Source organism: Vombatus ursinus, unplaced genomic scaffold (assembly GCF_900497805.2).
Source record: "Vombatus ursinus unplaced genomic scaffold, bare-nosed wombat genome assembly UNPS02014799.1, whole genome shotgun sequence".
NCBI lineage: Eukaryota > Metazoa > Chordata > Mammalia > Diprotodontia > Vombatidae > Vombatus > Vombatus ursinus.
The window spans coordinates 1,481,232-1,502,158 of NW_020954577.1; the positions used below are offsets into that span (position 1 = coordinate 1,481,232).

The window sequence follows — 20,927 nt, forward strand, 5'->3', positions numbered from 1 at the left end:
CTCGCCCACTGGAACTTACCCAGCCTCCCACAAACCCCGCTGTGTGTGTCCAAGCCCGTGGTTGTCCATTCAGCTCTGCCGTTCCCTCCCGCCGTTGTCCCATGGCCTTTCCCCTACGCTGACAAACATCTAGAAAGAATAGTCTACACTCTGCACTCGCTCGCTTATTTCTCAATCCCTGCCAACCTGGCTGCAGAAGCCTCTCACTCGCGCCCTGTCCCCAAGGATATCGACCTCCTTATCTGTGCAAACGCCGGGGACTTTTCCCACTCTTCATCCTCTTCAATATCTCTTGGCTCCCTCCTCGCTCCCTTTCTACCTGTGTCTAACTGATCCTTCTCAGTCTCACCCTGTGCTTTCTGCCTCTCGGGGTTCTGAAGAATGCCAAGTTCAGAATTCTTTGGACAGACTGCTTGAATATAGATAAGTGAATGAATGAATAAATGAATGAATGAAATCTAACATTGTAACAAGGATCCTGGCTCGGTGTAGCAGGTGTAATATGCTCATGCACAGACTACACCAGCGGGCGTGGCTGATGCAAATGCCCGATGTGGAAGGGAGAATAAATTGGAGGTGCCTTGGAGAGACTGGGGAGCAATGCATATGTTCTGTACCTGGCACCACATATGGAACAGTAGCCTCTTTGGCTACAGTTGTAGAATGGAAAAGGGCTTAGTAGGCTTCACCAGTCCACTCTCTTCAGCTGCTCTCCTTGGATCTCCCTCTACTCTTGGTTTGGCTCTAGGAATGGTGTCCAGTGAGACGATGCTAAAACGGAAAGGCTTTCTCTCCTCTGAGGGATATGGGTAGATAAATCTGTCATCAGCATTTCTGTTGTTCAGTCATTTTTCAGGCATATCTAACTCTTCATAACCCCATTTGAGGTTTTCTTGGCAAAGATACTGGACTGGTTTACCATTTCCTTCTCCAGCTCATTTTACAGATGAGGAAACTGAGGCAAACAGAGTTAAGTGACTTGCTCAGAGTCACACAGCTAGCAAGTGACAAACACAGTTGATTAAGAACGGACTGAAGCTGCCCAGGTCTCAGTTCCCAGGCCAATGAATTGCCTAGGGCTGACCAGACTGATCACTTCCAGACCCTGATTCTTTTGTAGATCTCCCGAACTCTCCCCTTCAGAAGTTCCTGCTTTCTTAAGGGAATTTAGCTTGCTATGTAAAACAATTTACCTAGTGAAACAGATGGCTAACCCCTCCCACCTGCAGCCTAGTACCTCTTTGCCTTAGTAGCCTATATAAATCCTGTTCCCAGACTCCTCTTGGGGTATCCCAGCACTTGCTGTGTGGCACCTTGAGCTGAAACTCTCTTGCCCTATTAAAGAACTCCATTTTGTTGTATTGACTGTTTTCATTTAAAATTCTCTTTGACAATAAGTGTCTGAGGCTGGATTTGAACTCAGGCCTCCTGACTCCAGACCTAGCACTCTGCACTGGCCACCTAGCTGCCCCATCATCTGCACAGAGATAATAATTAAACCCATGGAAGTTAATAAGGTTACTGGGAGAGAAAAAGTAAAGAAGAGGGCCTGCCTGGGATTGAACCTCGTTGTATACTCACAGGAAACGTGACGTGGATGATCTCCAGAAAAAAAAAAAAGATGGTGGAAAGAGGTCAGACGGGCAGAAAGAGAACCAGGAAAGAATAATGTCATGAAAGCCCTGAGAGGAAAGAGCATCCAGGAAATAGTCAATGACAAACAAAGTCAAGAAGGATGAAGACTGAGAAAGACCATTAAATGTGGCAAGTAGAGATTCTTGGTAACTTTGGAGAGAGTAGTTTGAATTGAACGAAGAGGGAAGATTGTTGTTGCTGTTGTTCATCCTTAGTTCTTAAAGAAAACCATGACATCAGGGAGGTGATGCCGTGACTTGCAGTGAATTGAATTTGAGTGAGAGAGAGCTGTGCAAAGTCACCAGCCTCACTTTCTCCTCCGGAGCCAGGTGGGACCAATGGCCAGATACAGATCAGGACGACTGGAGATGGCCCAGGATGGGGTGGGAGACCTTGGCCTTTTAAGCTAAGGTCTTTAACAGGGCTCAGTTTGACTGAGGCAACACCCGTTCAGTGATTAAGGCTAGGTAAAATGAGGCATAGAACGGCAAAGAAGCCAATGTGCCAAGAGTTGAAGAGTGAGTGAAAGGAGAAATGCAACAGTGGATGTGTATGTAGCTTTTTCAAAAAATTTGAATGAGAAAGGGAGGAGAGATAGAGGATGACAGCATGGGGGGATGGTAGTATCTAGTAGAAGTTTTTTTAAGGATGAGGGAGACTCAAGCATGTTTAAAGACAGGAAGGAAGGAGTCAGTAAATAGGAAGAAGTGGGAGATTAAAGAGAGATGGGGAGATGATTGAGGTTGTAATCTTCTGGAGAAGATGGAAGGGATGAGATCTAAGGCAAATGTAGGGCCTTGGCAATTCAAGGCTTCCTCTTCAATCAGAAACTGGAGAGAAAGAAGAGAGTAGTGCAACCCTGAGAAGCACCAGTAATGGATTGCCACAAACTGAAACAGTCTGACTAGAGTCTACTGAAACAGTCTACTGGGGAACATGTCATTGGCTCTGCATTCTGAATTTCCTTCAGCAATTCAAGGATAGAAGTAGCATGGTACAGGTGATAGAATGTCAGATTTGGAGTCAGAGGACACCTGGACTCAAATTCTGCCTCTCATTTCCTTCCTGTGTGACTTTAGCCAAGGCATTTAATCTCTATTGGGCCTCAGTTTGCTCATCTATAGGGCAGGGAGGTGGCACAGTGGCCTGAGCACGAGGCCTGGAGTCAGGAAGACTCATCTTCCTTGAGTTCAAATCTGACCTCAGATACTTACTAGCTGTGTGACCCTGGACCAGTCACTGAACCTTGTTGGCCTCAGTTTTCTTGTCTGTAAAATGAGCCAGAGAAGGAAATGGCAGATCATTTCAGTATCTCTGTCAAGAAAACCCCAAATGGGGTCATGAAGATTTGGACACAACTGACAAAAACAACCAATTCCTCATCTGTAAAATGAGGGGAGTTGACCTGTAGGTCCCCTCCAACTTTCAACTGATGATTCTCTGTTCAGATCCCATCCTACCTCACAGGCCTGGGAGACAAATCTCATCCCCAACCTAATGGAAATGCAGTTCCTTTGTAAATTCAGGCTTCATAAAAGAAACATAGACCCCCCCTTTGTTTGAACATTTGCATTGGACAGAATTGTAGTAGGAATATCCCTATAGGAAACAGCTGCAGAAATTGTAGTTAGCATAGATTGCCAAAAGGTGGCAGATTGAAATGTGGAAATAGGCAACCTTGTGTCAGCTGAAAAGGCAGCTGTTGGTCTTTTTCCTAAGTGAAAATCCAAAGGACAAATTACTGTTTCTATATGAACATAAAGATCCATTAGCCTTCACTAAATCGCAGAATTTCAAAGGTGGAAGAGAGCCAATCAACAAACATTTATTAAATGCCTACCATATATGCCAGACATTGTGACAGGCGTTAGGAATTCAAACACAAAAGTGAGACAGTTCTTGACTCTGGGAGTTTATATTCTATCGGGGAGACTAAGTAAATACAGAGCACAAGCAAAATAAATACAGTCATGGGTTGGGGTGGGGGTTGCCAACTAGCAACTGGGGAAATCAGGCAAAGGTGAGAACTGCCTGGTATGTTATGATTTTGTAGTTTATATTACCAGGACGAGGATTCCTCTCTTACCCCTAAGGAGAAATTTTGGACTATCACAGGAATGTGCTAAAGCCAGCTGGTATTGGCACCAGAGAACGATTGTTAAATTTTCAGTAGGAATATTTATTTACACCTTGGAAACTGGCAAAGTACAAATGGCGGGGGAGGGGGACGTGATTTATTGTTTTGTTGATTGTGTCAACTGTTTACCAAAGGTTTGGTCCAAAAAACAAACAGAACCAGTTTCCCCCTTAACAGGTTTGTCCTAAGAACAAACAGAATGAGGTCCCCCTCTTAAATGAAGGTTTGTCTGAAGAACAAATAGAATGGGGTTTCCCCTTACCACAGGTTTGACTGAGGAGCAACAGAATGAGGCCGCACACATGCTATAACGTGCTTATTTATTCTCAGTAAGCTAGAGAATCATGCATTGTATGGAGACCCTTTATACATTCAGAGCAACCCTAACTCAGGCTGCCTGTGTCAACCAAAATTATAGCCTGCATCGGTGTTAACCATAATATGAGAAAGAAATTTCTTAATAGGATAGATTGCAAATACAGTAAGTGTCAACTGAAATTATGGATCCAGGATGTCTGTATTTCTTTTATCATTAACATGACAACATATACAGCATAACATAGCATAATGTGTCCACAAAATACTAAATAAGAAAAATCCCATTATTCAAGATAGTGTCCAGTTCAAGGCATCTTGCCCTGGACAGTCATGAATGGAAGAATGCTCCTGATCAGCTTCATCTGGCCTCGTAGTTGCTGACACAGGAAGGGGCATTTTGGGTTCACTCAGAAAGCAAAGCAAAGCATGTGTACTATGCCAGAGCATGCAAGGCATTATGTATGGTAGGTTAAGCCCAGAGTGGCCCCAAAATGTCTTTCTCCTGACGGGCCAATCCAGGTTTTAGGCTTCTCAGAGGATGGGGGCCTCAAAATGATTCACATTAGTGAAGACTTAAAAAACTAATGGAGAAAATGTTAATGACACACGTTAAACCTAAAAGCATGTCCCGACTACATTTCCTGTCAGCTAGAGGTTAAACATTTACCAGTAATCCCCAGGGTTATGGTGATCTTTGAGCTCAGGAGGTGGAATTGAATCACACCCTAGAATTCTATTGGGGGAGACAGGAGGAAAGGAAGTGGTAACAGCAATGGCTGGGTGGCTTCCCCAGCAATGGGGTCATTCTTCACAGCCCTGTCCAGGACTTAAGCAGCTGGGCTAGAAGGATTTGGAGGCAGTGGGCTGACAGGAAATAGGAGCCATAAAAAATACAATGGCACAATGGCAAAGAACAGAGAGCTCAAGGAGGGCCCTGGGCCCACACTCCAGACATCTCAGAGCAGAAGACTCAGGCTGAAGCCACCAGTTTTACTCATCCCTTCTAGCCAGGACTGAGGAAAGTTCCAAGAAGAGGTCTACTCTTTCTCCAATGTCCCTTCCTGGTTGTTGGCCATTAGCAGAGACTGCAACATACTTTGAATGCTTCTTTACTTGGTAACCTGAATTTTGCCTCAACCATAAAGAGGCTGGGGGATAGCTAGAGATAAATATCTATTTAAATTAAGGCAGAGAGCAAAACATCTGTCTAAATGTTAGGAATTTCCCTGATTCGGGGCTCAGTGATTTTGATTCTGCTGCTAACTTTTCCTTTAATTTTAAAATCCACAAAACAGCAAGGGAGGGAACCATGTGGACTTTCGAGGCCACTACACTGTCCCTAGGCTAAAAAGTGAACTAATTATTGTGCTGGGTGGTGGCTGGTTAAATCTCCAAAGACAAATGGGGTAGGGAGGAAAAGGACTAGGCTATCCCTGGTCACCAGCAGCTGCAGACACCTACATCCATTGGTGTTATGTTGGAAAAATACTTTTCGAATCAAAAAGTACTAAGTATGAGCTATGATAATAGCTTGCGTTAGAAATAATGCCCAAATGATTCTTTAAGGACCTATTTGCAGTAATCCAAGTAGCTCTAAATTCTCATTCATTCACCCATTTAGAAAATATTTATGAAAATATAGTGCAGAATACTATACCCAGGGCAGACCTAGTACTGAGAAAAATGCATGAAAGTAGAGAAACACAGGGCGTAGAGACCAATGTCTTGGCTGGCTAAAGCAAGTATGTGCAAGAGAGTAATAATGAAGTGAGATTGGTAGGGTCGGTGGCAGATGATGGAGGGCCTTGAATGCCAAAAGAAATTTGAACTTTACTTGTAGGCAACAGACAAAATTGAAAAATGACATAAGGATGATGAATCTTGCAGGGATGGGAAAGATGGATTGGGGGAGATAGGAAAATGAAGGGCTGAATTGAGATAAGATTGTCCTTGATTGCTTTAGAGAGTACAAAAACCAATAAATAAATATTTATGAAGTGCCTACTGTGGTAGGCATTGGGAATACAAAGATGATGACTTGTTAACCATCTCCTCACCATTTAACATATTCTCTGGCCATTGCCTTAACTTCTTAGTCTTTGGAACCTTAGATTCCATCCTGGGTCTCACAGCTTTAAGTAGGCTTTCCCACTACCACTTTCTAGCCAGCTCCATACCCTGCCATTTTTTCCCCCAACTAGTTGTTTTTCCCCAATTAGAATGCAAGCTCCTTGAAGGTATGGGCTGTCCTGTTGGCTTATATCTATAGAAGCCAACATTGCTCAGCACAGTGCCTGGCACACATAATGTTTAATAAATGTTTTCTCTCTTTCTCTCTCTCCCTCCCTCCCTTTTTTTCCTCATACATATTCTATCTCTATCTAGATATTAACCTCTATACATCATATTACTTCTTGTTGTCCTCAAGGTATACTTCCTGCTACAATGTCCTTTTTAAAAATTGTACCTGCCTTATTATGGTAGCTAGTGGTGCAGTGGATAGAGTTCAGGGCCTGAAATCAGGAAGCCTCATCTTCCTAAGTTCAAATCTAGCCTCAGGTACTTCCTAGCTGTGTGACCCTGGGCAAGTCACTTAATCCTGTTAGCCTCAGTTTCCTCATCTGTAAAATGGGGAGAAGGAAACAGCAAACCACTCCAGTATCTTTGCCAAGAAAACCCCAAATGGGGTTAAAGAGAGTCAGACACAACTGAAATGACTGAACAACAAATGCCTTATTTCTTCTTCTAGGTAGAGAATTAAGGAACTGGAAGGAAAAAAAAATGAAGAAAACAAGCTTGGTGATTTTGGCAGCCAAGTTAAGTTCGGTGGTTTGGACAGAGACAGAACGTTATACTGCATTGGTTCACACAAAACAGAGCTGGCTGACAAATTAACAGTTGAACAAATCAAGCCAGCAAACTAGTGTAACTCTGCGCACTGGGTGCAGGTTATGCTTTGATTCCACCTTTCCAACTGCTGAGCCAAACTTTGCCAAACTGTTCCAAGAGCAATCATTTAAGGATTAAACTGGAAAGACAAGGAAAAGAAAAACACAAAAGAGATGCTGAGACTTCTATAATGCTCCCTTTTCTTGGAGCCACATCTGGACTCAACATCATAATCCCTTTAAAAAAAAAAAGTGATGTTTTAAAAAAAAATCTCAGTACCATGTATTGGAACAAAGACGTAGTGAAGCAAGACTAACCAATACACTGATCAAATCTAGTAGCATATGCATTAGGAAGTAGAAACATCACTAAAGAAAATAAGAGCAGGCAGACAATACCATGTACATTACATACAGGAAGGCTCTTGCACATCTTGGAGGGTACTGACAGGTCAATTCTCAAGATAATGATAGCAAACTAAATGTCTGGGGAAAAAAATCAATTGCCTTTTTTTTTCTTTAATGGCAAACCAAGAAACATCCATTACAATGAACCTTATGTTCCTACATTCCTATTTCTACATCTTTGTAAGAATGATCTCCATGCACATTGAGGGCATCCTTGATGGTTAGAGGAGGGAACAAAGTTGTCACAGATGACATTTATAGTAGGTCACATCTTTATAGTCATACAAATTCCCACTGTACTTGACTATCTGAAAAAACAAAACAAAACAAAACAAAACACATTTGATTCCCAAAAGCACAATGTTGACTTACAGGCTCACATGCAGTAAAATGTTTCTTGTAGTCATAAGGACTGAATCAGATTTCATTGGTACAGGGAACTTCCAGCTGAGGAAACTTCCCCTACTAATGCATCAGCACCTTCTCTTAACTTTTAGAGAACTGTCTAGAGTATGGAGAGGTTGTGACTTGCCCAGGGTCATGAAGTCAGCAAGTGTCAGAGTAGGATTTAAATCAATGTCTTTCTAATCCTGACCTCTAATTCCAAGGCCAGATCTTAATCCATTATACTAAGCTCCGTTAAATATGCATGCTTATCATGCATATGTAAAATTACATAAGATTCTTTGAAGCATAACTAATCATTTTTCTTGATGATTCTCTGATTAATAAAGTAGATGAAGAATTCCTATTGTTCAGACTCTAATATGGACAGCCCAATACACCAGAATAAGCAGGTGGACCTCAGAATTGAACTGGAGAGGGGTGGGCTGGATTGGCTTGGGAACAAAAGTCCATCTTTTTTTTTTTTCAGTATCAATATCCTTGCAGTGATTTTGTATGGCTGAAAGTCATGGAATACTATAATTACTGAAAACTTAAAAGTTGTCAATCACCCAAAGGGTAACAGAGCATACATACAGTGGGCATGAGTGCAATGCAGCATATTACCAATGAAGAATTGTGCAGTGAACAAAATCAATAGTTAGAAAAAGAAGAGAAGCTGTCTTGAAAGGGGGGAAAAACCTTTGTTATTCCCTAATAAATAAGGGCTCAAATGACACAAACAGGGAGTTTACAAAGGAAGCAGTACATATGACAAATTATGGTATATGAGTGTGATGGAATACTGTTGTGCTACAAGAAATGATACAATGAGCAGTTTCTGAGAAAACTGGGAAAAGGCATATAAATTGATGCAGAGTGAAGTAAAACAGAGCTAGGAGAACAATTTATACAATAACAACACTATAAAGACAAACAATTTAGAAAGACTTCAGAACTAAGATCAATGAAATGGTTAACCATGATACCAGAGGACCAATGACAAATGCTAACTATCTCCTGACAGAGATGCAGATAGACATATATTTTTTGGACATGGATTATTTTTGCTAAACTATTTATGTTACAAAGTCCTCCTCTCTCCCACTATGAAGAATTCATATAAACATATTTTTAAAAATGTAAAGAAGAACAACACTGAAAGGAATTAAAACTGCTCGGTACAGTGACCAATCGTGACTTCGGATAACTATGAAAAACACCTTCATGCTCTTGGCAGAGAGATGGTGGAAAATACACGTAATAAGGTATAAATTGTCAGACAGGGACAATGTGTTGATAAACATAGGCATAAGTGAAGGAAAAACAATTGACATATTCTGTGTACTGTACTACAATCTATACAATGTCAAGAGCTCTGGAGGAAAGCCTCCAAGACATTGGGTGAAACCCTCATGGAGGATTTAAGGGAAGACATAGTTAGTTAGGTCTCCCATGTGATGAGAAGGTACAAATGGATCATGATGTGCACCCTTAGAGGAAGTACCTGTATCAGCGAGATCACACATTCATGGATATATCAAGGAAGTATAGCTATTTATTAGTTAATATGTTCATTTTAAAATAATTTACTAAATGCCTTTTCAACAAACAACTGAACCTTTAAACTACTTTTTACACAAGTGACAATGTCTTTCCACTTGCCAGTTGTCCTTCTTGTTCAATAGTATCAACCACTTATTACAGAAATCTGAGAGTTAAGGAGCAAGGTTATTATCCCCCAAGGGGGGAGGGTGAGAAGAAACATAAGCATTTTTATTTCCTCCAATTTTTTCCAGGGCTGGAATGATGCTTAAAAATATTCTTAATTGGCTCATATTAATTTTGGACCTGATCATTGCTTAGGATGATTTAAAAAACTTAAAAAAACATACAAGAATGAGTTAATAATAACTAAGGTGAATTTAATAATCTGTTTTTTTTCCCCCGGGGAACTTCAACAAAAATATTACCACTTTATATTACAAGAAAACTCAGTACTCTGATTATTTAGACACCAGAAAGAGTATATTGTAACAGTGGATGTATTTTAGGTAAATAATTTCTTTGAAAAATTGCAATTCACCATCGTTGACAGTCATTTGCAATGACTATTATCATTTCCCTTATAACTTTCAGAGTATCTTCTTTTAAATTGTAACAACACTTGGAGAGGATGAGCTGTGACCTGCCATATTGTTGTTGGGAGTACCTCTATTTTCAAGATCATATACATTAGCATAATGGGTCCTGTCTTTGCTACTCCTATCTTGTCATATCATTGGCACCCTCCAATACAGGGGTGGCCTTGAGGGGGAAAAAAACAAACTACTGATTTTGATACTTGGTTTAAAATGTGGCAAATGAGTGACTTAAAAAAATAAATTTTACATATCAGACATCTGCAAACATGGATAATAAGGGGTTTACTACAATTTGTCTTTGAATAAAGCATTTATTCATGATACTGTGACATTTTTGTTGCCCAAAGGGTCACTAAGTGAAGGGTTTAAATAATTTTAAGGCAAGATTCTCCTTATCTGTATTTTAACCCATTCAACTAAGTGCACTGCTCATATTCATTTTATACATTTCTTTAAATTAAGGCAAACAGAGAAGTTTTCAATTAAGGAATAAATAGTTCTTCAGTAGAGGACTAAATTTGACTATCTTATACAAAGAATTCACAAAAAGGGGAAAAGTAATTTAATAAAGCATAAACATTTTAAATGAGATGACAACTACATGGAGGAGGGCATTTTGTGATTTCAACAGTTTAAAAAGCAAAGCAATTCTCTGTAAAAGTAAGAAAAAAGAAACTCATGTAATGGACACTTTTTTAATATATGCACCATTTGTCCAGTCTCACAAAAGGCCTCAAAATTTGATATCTGAAGGTTAGGATGGACAACTGAGATGTTAAAAAACAAAGTGTCTTCCTTGCAAACATTAGGCAGTACAAAAATAGTTTTAGCACCCAGACATGCTAAAGGTAAGGAGCTGGGATTAGTTATATCTGAACCTTCTAGAACAGTGGTATCAAATTCAAATAAAAAAGGGTCCACTAAACTTACTATATAAGGATTTTTGCAGGCTGCAGTCAGAAAACCACATATTAACATTATTTATGTTCTACTGTATTTTTATTTTATTAAATATGTCCCAATTACATTTTAATCTGGTTTGGGAAAGTGTCTGACACCTCTGCTCTAGAGCAACTAGAACTGGTGATGCCAGATGGCACATAAAGAATTGGATTCATCTCTGGGGCTTTTTGGTACATCTCCATGTCCTACGGGAAACAGCTCATTATTCCGTGCATGCAAACACAGAAGTAGATATTCAAGGTATACAGAGACGCAGATTAAACATCAATTTTATTGGTCTTCCCAGTTATTCTGTATTAGTGTCAAGTACTAGTTTAGAAAAATTGGTATCATTACAATTTGCATAACCACTTACTGAGCTGAATATTTATTCTTTTGTCAGTGGTATGTTTTACTTATCTCAAGTGTATTTTAAGAAAAATTTTTTCAAATTGACAACTTTGCAGTGTGAAGGAACATCTTTTCCTTCCCAAGAACTCCCTTATGGAGGAAGCTATGAAGCTTTTCCTCTTCTCACATACCTTCAGTATTTATGTTCAGTTACAGTAAACCAAATGCTTTTTCTACAACTAAATTGATTTTGAAAGACCTCCTGAAAGATGACTTTTCTTTAATGCTTCAGGGACTTCTAAAGAATATCTTTGGAATATAGAATATATCTTTAAAGTTTAAAATTGAGGCGTCATTTAAAAGAAAGCAAACAATGAAAAAAAATAACCTAATTGGTTTAAGTTGGTCTAACATGGCTGCACTCATCAACTGATCAATGAAAATATCCTCTAATTTAATGTTACTATAGTTAGATTCTAAAATCCCAGCTACTGAAAATCTACTACTGGAGAAATGACACAAGTGTTGATTTGGAAGGGAGTAGCTCACCGTGAGCATACTGACCAAATGCTAAAAAAGCAGACTCTCTCATTCAATAATCATTTGAGGCTGAACGCTATAGAAAGTTCCAGAATATGGAAACTTTCCATCCTTAGGGAAGCAACGTTATCAGAGGCAAGTAAACCATCCACTGTTCCCTATATTTCCTTGGTATACAAAATCAAGGAAGTTGAAATAAAATTAACTAGTTTTGTCATAGGAAAATCTGGATGAAGAGATGAGAATTATCAGTATGCTTTAAAAATCCTGAGTCAAACATAAAAATACTAGCACACCTTATCTTTTGTTAACTAATAAATAGAAGTTTAAACAAGAGAATGCAATGAATTATTTAAATCTGAATGCAGAGAATAAATACTTTATTAACTGATTACAGTTTAAAAGACTGATCATTAAAACCATCACGGTAATGTGGAAAACATATAGGGCAGTATTAAGGCTGGGCCATAGAGAAACAAATATTGAAACTGTTTTTCTTTTCATTTGGATAACCTCTGCATTTTTCTTTGTTACATATTTAGGCAGTGGGCTGTCATCTTCTGCTAGTTAATTAAATCAAACTTGGTCAACATGTCTCTAGGCCATCCACTTGGGAGAGGACACTGCCCCACAACTTTCAATAGATCTAGTGGCCCAGATGTGATCCAGTAGGTTGGTGAGCACATTCCACATGTGGCAGTAAACAGAATTTTAATGCATTCATGTTGGTGCACACAAGAGTGAACAAGTCATCATGTGTCTTCCAGGAAAACTAACAGGTTAATTTATTTACCATCTTAACAGCCCTCACTCTAAAACAGACAGGGATTTCCAAGTCAGTACAGTGCCTATGTTGCATATTGCTTACCACCCATCCCCAAACCCTCCCATTAAAAAAAAACAACCCCAAATGGTGTTTAGAATAAGATCAAATGGACAAATTGCAATTTTAGAAATTCTTTTGAGTGTTCAAAATCTCAAAATTACTTCCTTATGCAAAGTGGCAATGCAAACAGCAGTCCGACATAGTGTAGTTTAATTTTCCATTTGTACAGTTCCCTTTTTGTAAGATTGGGCAACAAAAAAAGACATCAATTTTATCCTTCTGAAAAAAATGTTTCAGCTCCCTAATTCCACTTCTGAAGGAAAAGGCAGAGGCAAGTTTACATTATCTCAGAAAACTGAATAAATGGCTTTATTTGGTATCTTCAAGATGCTTCACCTTCTGTAGGGGACGTTGGTGTTGTAGGAGAAACCATATCAGGTTTTCGTGAAATTCTATCCAATTCTGCCTGAACATCTGTCAAGACAGGTTTCTGGCCTACAGAAAAATGAAAAATAAAACGGTGAGTTCACAAGAAAAAGTACTTCATTTACATTAATGCTCTTAATAAAAATCTAATCATAAAATAAACTGAAAATTATGTCTTACACAATAAATTATGGCAAGTACTCAGTTAAAAAAGGTTCTACCTACCAAAGGAATATCAAACTTGAAACTGCCTACATGGAAGCAATTCCTATAACAACACTCAAATTTTCAAGGTTCATTATTTCAGATGACTTATCAGTAGCAACTACAATTGAATATAGCAGTATCCCAAAGTTATATTACTAATTTCTAAACAATACCAAATAATCTATGAACAGATCATCTACATTGGGGATTCATCATACAAAATGTGAAGCCTTTGTTTGTTACCTAAGGGTCATCCAAATTGGCTCTTTGTAGAGTGGCAAAGAACAAACCTGTTAAAAACTGGCTGATGGCTCTGCTGAAGCTAAAGATAATGAGCCCATCTTCTCCCTTTCACCCCCCAATCAATCCTTCAACAATTTGTGATTTTATCAGTGTTTCAGATTTCATCCAGCAACCCTTCTACAAATGAGTAGACCAATCTTAGAGTTACCTGAGGGTCACACAGCTAGTGAGTGGCAAAGGCCAAATTTAACATCTGGTGTCCCTGAGTTCACATTATTCCCCAACTGTGCAGTTTCTCCCTGGGATCTATCCTCAATGTACAAAAATCTAAAGATCAAAAACTGAAGTGTTTTACAAAAATGTTTCCAGTCTCCTTTCCAAATGCTCAAAGAATGTTACCGTCTCCATTTACAACCTAATCATTAAGTACCATGAGAAGTGGTGCTGCTTCTGTGAAGTGGGATAACCCTGACCTCTGTAATGAAAAATGTGTTTAGTACCAGTGGCTAGATGGCGGGAGGACACTACTTAAAGGCATTCACTGACCACTATTTGGGGGCTTGGTCTCTATTCCAATTATTTTTACATTTAACCACGAGTTATTAAGGTTTTGCACTGGGCATCTAAGATAGAAAGGCAACAGTTCCTACCCTCAAAAAACGTACCTTGTAGTGGGAGATTAAACATGTAAATGCTGTTATTTAGTCACTCAGTCATGCCCAACTCTTCATGACCCCCTGGACTATAGCATGCCAGGCCCTTCTATCCTCCACTGTCTCTCAAAATCCATCCAAGCTCATGTTTGTTTCTTCCAGGACACTATCTATCCATCTCATCTTCTGCTATCTCTTTCTCTTTTTGCTTTCAATCTTTCTCAACAGCAGGGTCTTTTCTAATGAGTTTTAATTATGGGGCCAAAAGTCTTCTCCAGCACCACAATTTGAAAGTGTCAATTCTGTGGTACTCAACTTTTCTTACAGTTCAACTCTCAGTCATATACCACCACTAGAAAAAAACGATAGCTTTGACTATACAGACCTTTGTCAGCAAGGTGACGTCTCTGCCTAATACTATGTTGTCCAGATTTTCCACAGCTTTCCTTCCAAGAAGCAAGTGTCTTAATTTCATGGTGCAGTTGCTGTCTGCAGTGCCCAAGAATGCAAAATCTGACAATGCTTCCATTTCTTCTCCTTCTATTTGCCCAGAAGTGATGGAACCAATTGCAAAGATCTTAGTTTTTATTTTTTTGTTGCTTTTTTTTTTTGTTAAGCTTCAAGCCAGCTTTTATACTCTCCTCTTTCACGCCACATCTAGAGACTTCTTTTTTTCTTTAATTTTCTTTCTTTCTTTATTTTTAGCATGTGTTTTTAAAACTTTGTGTTCCAAATTTTCTCCCTTCCTCCCTCCCCACCCACCCTCATTGAAAAGGCATGCACCTCAGTACAGGTTATAGATGTGCAGTCATGCAAAACACTTCCACAGTAGTCCTGTTGTGAAAAACTAAGTACATTTCCTTTCATCCTATCCTATCCCCCATTTGTTCTAGTCTCTCTTTTGACTCTGTCCCTCCTCAGAAGTGTTTGCTTTGGATTATCCCCTCCCCCAATCTGCCTACCCTCTCTTGTTCCCTTCCCCCTCATTTTCCTGTAGGGTAAGATAGATTTCCATACCCAATTGAGTGTGTATGTTATTCTCTCCTTAAGCCAAATCCTATGAAAATAAGATTCACTCATTCCCTCTCACCTTCCCTCATGTCCCCTCCACTGTAAAAGCCTTTTCATGTCCGTTTCATGTGAGATATTTTACCTCATTCTACTTCTCCCTTTCTCCTTCTCCCACTATAATCCTCTCTCACCTCTTAATTTTATTTTCCAGATATCACCCTTCATCTTCAGCTCAACCTGTGCCCTCTATCTATCCAGCTATACAGACATATAATTTTTGTCCCTCCCACTACTCTAATACTGACAAAGAACTCATGAGTTACAAATATCATCTTTCCATGCAGGAATGTAAACAGTTCAACCTTAATAAGTCTCTTATGATTTCTCTTTCCTGTTTTACCTCTTACATGTTTCACTTGAGACAGAGCTCACCAAAAACAGGCATCCTCTGCTTTTTTTTTTCTTGCTTTTTGGTGAGGCAATTGGGGTTAAGTGACTTGCCCAGGGTCACAGAGCTAGTAAGTTTCAAGTGCCTGAGGCTAGATTTGAACTCCTGACTCCAAGGCCGGAGCTCTATCAACTGTGTAACCTAGCTGCCCCTAGAATCTTAAACATAACCTTGCTGGTGTGTGAAATGAGCACAACTGCTCAGCAATTTGAACATTCCTTGGCATTGCCCTTCTTTAGAATTGGGATGTAAACTGATCTTTTACAATCCAATGGCCACTGTGTTGAGTTTTCCAAATTTGCTGACATATTTAATACAGCACTTTAATAGCATCACCTTTGAGGATTTTAAATAGTTCAGCTGGAATTCCATCACCTCCATTAGCCTCATTGTTAGCAATGCTTCCTAAGTCTCATTTGAATTCATTCTCCAGAGTGTCTGGCTCTAGACCAGCAACCACACCATGCTGGTCATCAGTGATGTTAAGATCTTTCTTGTACAGTTCTTCTTTGTATTCTTGCCACCTCTTTTTCATTTCTTCTACTTCTGTTAAGTCCTACTATTTTTGTCTTTCATCAAGGCCATTTTGGCATGAAACATTCCCTTGATATCTCTAATTATCTTGAAGACATCTCCTTTTTTCCATTCCATTGTTTTCTTCTATTTCTTTATATTGCTCATTTAAGAAAATCTTCTTCTCTCCTTGCTATTCTCTGGAATTCTGCATTCAGTTGGGTATCTCTTTCCCTTCCCCTTTTTCCTCAGTTATTTGTAAAGCCTCATCAGACAGCCATTTTGCTTTCCTGCTCTTCTTTTTCTCTGGGGCGTTTTTGTTGTTGTCTCTCGTACAATACGGCATAGTTTCACAGGAACTCTGTGCACCAGATTTAATCCCTCCAACCAATTCATCACTTCCATGTCATATTCATATGGGACGTGATTTAGGTTTTACCTATATGGGCTGATGGTTTTCCCTACTTTTTTCAATTTAAGTCTGAATTTTGCTCATGATCTGAGCCACAGACAGCTCCAGGTCTTGTTAACTGACTATACAGAGTTTTTCCACCTTTGGCTACAAAGCATATAATCAGTCTGATGGTGATATGGATCATCTGGTGATGTCTATGTGTAGAGTCGCCTTTTGGGTTGTTGAAAAAGTGTTTGTAATGACCAGTGAGTCATCTTTTTTTGATATGATTTCTAGTGATGATGTAGGTCTTCATGGAACTGACCAATTTTAGCGTCTTTGACATCAGTGGTTGGAGCATAGGCTTGTATTAGTGTATAATACTTGTATTACTGTTGAATGGTTTCCCCTGGATTTGAACAGACATTGTTTGGTCATTCTTGAGATGATACCCCAGTACTGTTTTTCTCACCCTTTTATCAATTAGGAGGGACACTCCATTTCTTCGAAGGGATTCTTGCCTACAGTAGTATATGTAGTGATCACCTGAACTAAACTCACCCATGCCCATCCACTTGAGTTCACAGACTCACAGACACCCAAGATGTCGATGTTCAAACTTTCCACCTCCTGTCTGACCATACCCAGCTTTCCCTGGGTCACAGATCTTACATTCCAGGTTCGTATGCCACACTGATCGTTGTAGCATCAGACTTTCCTTTTGTCACCAGGCATATCCACAGTTGAGCTTCCCTTTGGCTTTGGCCTGGCTGCTTCATTCTTCCTAGAGCTACTTGTGCGCGTCCTCTGATCTTCTCCCGCGGTGTGCCGGACACCTTCAGACCGGAAGGGTTCATCTTCTGGTGTCACATCGTCTATCTTTTTTATTACTGTCCATGGGGTTTTCTGGCAAAGATATCGGAGTAGTTTTCCATTTCCTTCTCTAATGGATCACCTTTTGTCAGAACTCTCCACTATGACCTGTCTCTATAAGATAACACTGCACAGCATAGCTCATAATTTTACTGAGCTATGCAAGTCCCTCTGCCACAATAAGGCAGGATATGTAAATACAAATATTTACAATTTTAGGAACTACCAGCAGAAGCATTTCAAAAGCTGCTGATTCATGCAAAACGGTTTTTAACAAGGTCAGCTACTAGTTAGTACATTTATGAAACAACCTCTAGGATGCATAGATAAAATGATACACAACTAGCAAACACTACTAAACAAACAATGTTATAGTTCAAAAAGACAAACTGAACAACTACTCAAAATCCAGGCCTACTTTTTAGTCATGTAAACAAAAATGTTTATTTCTAGAACCTAAGAGTAGGCACACTCTAAGGACTACAACTCATGTAACACACACAGTTCATTCCATCATTTTCAATATTTCACCCCAATCCTTACCTTACCTCATCCTGAAACTGTAAAAGTGATAAGCAACAGAAATATGTATAAGAAATGAGCATTTTCTAAATCCCCACGCCTCTATTTCCACAAGCTGTTTAAGTTCCAATGAACCTGGAGGAGAGTGGGGTTCTAGATGACAAAGGCACTATGCTGACTTAACTTTGCTAATCTGAGGCTAAAGACCCCTCAGGCCTCGGGTAAGGCACGCTGGAGGACCACAGGGCTTTTTGTCTGGATTGCTGAGCCTCCTCATTGGCACCTCAGCCTCATCTGCTCTTGTTAGTGTTCTCTGGCCAGGGAATGGCCTAAAGGGCCCTGGACCTCTCAGGCAGAGGACTGTTTCCGGAATTAACCCCAAGTCACACTATTTTCTGGAGCTAATGAGGGAGAGTGCCAGGAAATGGTTTGTTGGTTCATTTAACCCTCTGCTCTGTTCCAGAATGACCCAAGTTCCCTCTGGAGTGTCATTCATCAGAAAATACCACCAGGGAGCAGCATATTCTTTTTTACCAAAAGATTTCTATAGTCTTTCAAACGATACATTTTATTTTGCCTTGTATCAATTACTTTCTATCCCACTCTTTTCCAGGTTAAAGAAAAGCTTTCCACATAGGGCTTATTTTCCAATATAATCATGAAATCAATCTTTGTGGAACTCTTCCAGTTGCTTCATGCAATCTCCAATTGCAGTGCTTCAGAATGGCTGGGGTCCAGGGGGTATGGAATTGGCCCAGGGCCTGAGGACCAACGATGAGAAGTTCTTTGGTTTCCAAAGCAAATATCTGCTAGGTCCTTGGGAAGGTCAAATGAGACCTCACCCCCACCCCCCACATAAAGTTTACTACCTCTGCAATATCACAAGTATGGAATTCTTTACAAGTCAGGAGTCTTAGATTTTGGTCCTAGCTGTCTCATTAAATCATAACCTCACTGTGCCTCAGCTTCTCACCTATAAAAAGTTTAAAATATGGGTTTTGTGGAAAAAAATCCACAAAAATGAAAAGTCAATTATTTACTAGAGTCCACCATACCTGACTTTTTTGCCGATGGTGGTAAAGTGCTGCCTCCGCCGCCACCCCCGCCCCCTCCGGGGCTGCTGCTACCGACACCAGGGCCCCCGGGTGAGCCTGTTTTTTTACTCAGCAAACTATTGAAGAAATTAGCGAGGACACCTTCACTTGTAGCTCCGGCTGCATGAAAATAAATGTTTTTATTAATAAAACGTCTTCATCCCTCCCTAAATGGGAAATGCTATTAGATAAACTCAGTCTAACTAAAAAGATTCATGTATGAAGGGCCTTCTCTGGACTGAGTATTGCACATCTCAGGGGGAGAAACAATTTAGATGTTGTCAATTCCTTGCCTTTCGGGGCTTAGAGTCTGGAAGGGCATTGACACAGGTCAGACTACTTCAGTTGAGTTTTGAGTTCCGATTTTGAGAATCTGAGCACATTAACTCTTATCTCAGGTTAGTCCTATGTAAATAATGTCTACTGTAGCAACAGTGTAATAAACGATCAATGAAAGCAGTATGATGCATGTGCTAAAAGGGGGCCCAAAACTTCTCAAACTTATTCTCTTAGAAAAAGATACCTTTCATATTTGGATCAATTTTTTTTGACCCAGCAGGGATGGGTGACACGCTGGCCACATTGGATGACACTGATCTATTAGGTGTTCGAGGGGAGCCGCCAGGAACTCGTGGAGAGGAATCCTGTGCCAAGACAGTAACAGGAGGATCTGTGAAGTTTGCCAACAACTACGGAAGCTTCCAGTACCAAAGAGATTGTTTTGTACAAAACTGCCCTGGCCCTACTGCACCCCCCTCCCCCCACTCCATTGACACATCTGACTCTGAGCTACCCATGAACAACTCTGCCCTGGGGAGAACACACTGCAGGCTATCTGGAGCACAGACCCCTCCACGACACAATGACCCTTTTAATTGTGCATAAAAGTAACAAGGACATAGAGAAGAAAGGCAATGGTCATCTTCAAAAAATAAAAGATACCACACCTTAGTGAAGGGGAAAAAAATTCCATCCAAATTAGTGAAAAGACTGACACAGAGACAGGATCCTAGAATCACAGATCTGGACTTGACCCAAGGTCACAGAGATGGTAAGCATCAATACCCATAAGACCTTGGGCAAGTCACTTAGCCTTCTGGGCCTCAGTTTCCTCATCTAGGTCCCGGACTAGATGGTGTCTGAGGCTTTTTTCAGCTCTAAATCTTTGATCCTATGAGACTTATTTACATCTTCAAATATATACAATCTCACAAGCAAGACTAATGTAAATGGATGCCTCAAGAAGCAAGAAAATTTGTTCTATTAGAATAAATATTTTCTTCTATTATCCTGTTTAATTTGATTAACAATTTTTTTCAAAGTTTCATACATACTTTTTTTCAAAGTTTAACATATAAACTTTAGCCCAGCCCAAATTCATTTAATGAAGTTTTATTTTTAGTAAACTTTCTTTGGTTGGAAACTTGCTACAGAGGGATCTGGTTTTTAATCCCTCGTCTATCAAAAGTAGAAGACGACAAGCCCTAAAAAGAAAAGCTACGGGGTGACTGGGTTTTCAGTGCAAAGTACTACCTCATCCCATTTTATAACTACTAACAGTAGTTACAGTTTGAGGTGAGGCTCCTCACCTCAAAGGTGAATCTAAACCAGGCAATCAATATTTTTAAGCACATACTGGGGGTAGCCCTGTGCTGGTGCTAAGGCAAATACCAAGTGGCCCCCAGTCTCAAGAAACTTACAATTTAGTAGAGGACAGGACACTAACAAAGCACAATATTAATTATAAAACAAAGGGCAAAGTGAGGCTGGAGGGGAAAATTCTCTTTCACTATCATTTCCTCCCAGCCCTAGGCCATGAAGCCCCCCTGACCTCAGCTCTGAGGAGTTCTGAATGATGGGGAGGAAGATATTCTCTCACACTGTATGGGTAGTGGAGTTATTGTTTCCAGGCTGCAGCTCCCATGCAAATGCTGCTACACATGAATGTTGGGGTGCTACAGCACCTTTAG

At 39.9% G+C, this 20,927-nt stretch overlaps 1 protein-coding gene across 1 annotated transcript in view; it reads right to left on the reverse strand.

Annotated features, from left to right (window-relative positions):
• Nucleotides 1–9,310: 9,310 nt before the first annotated feature.
• Nucleotides 9,311–20,927, reverse strand: part of LOC114050505 (cytoplasmic dynein 1 light intermediate chain 1) — a 52,789-nt gene continuing 41,172 nt past the window's right edge. The window contains exons 11-13 of the mRNA XM_027872255.1: nt 19,481–19,601; nt 18,919–19,077; nt 9,311–13,068 (exon numbers count right to left, since the gene is read on the reverse strand). Of these exons, the coding sequence (XP_027728056.1) occupies nt 12,956–13,068; nt 18,919–19,077; nt 19,481–19,601 (393 nt within the window). The 3' untranslated portion in view covers nt 9,311–12,955. The remainder of the gene's footprint in view (nt 13,069–18,918; nt 19,078–19,480; nt 19,602–20,927) is intronic.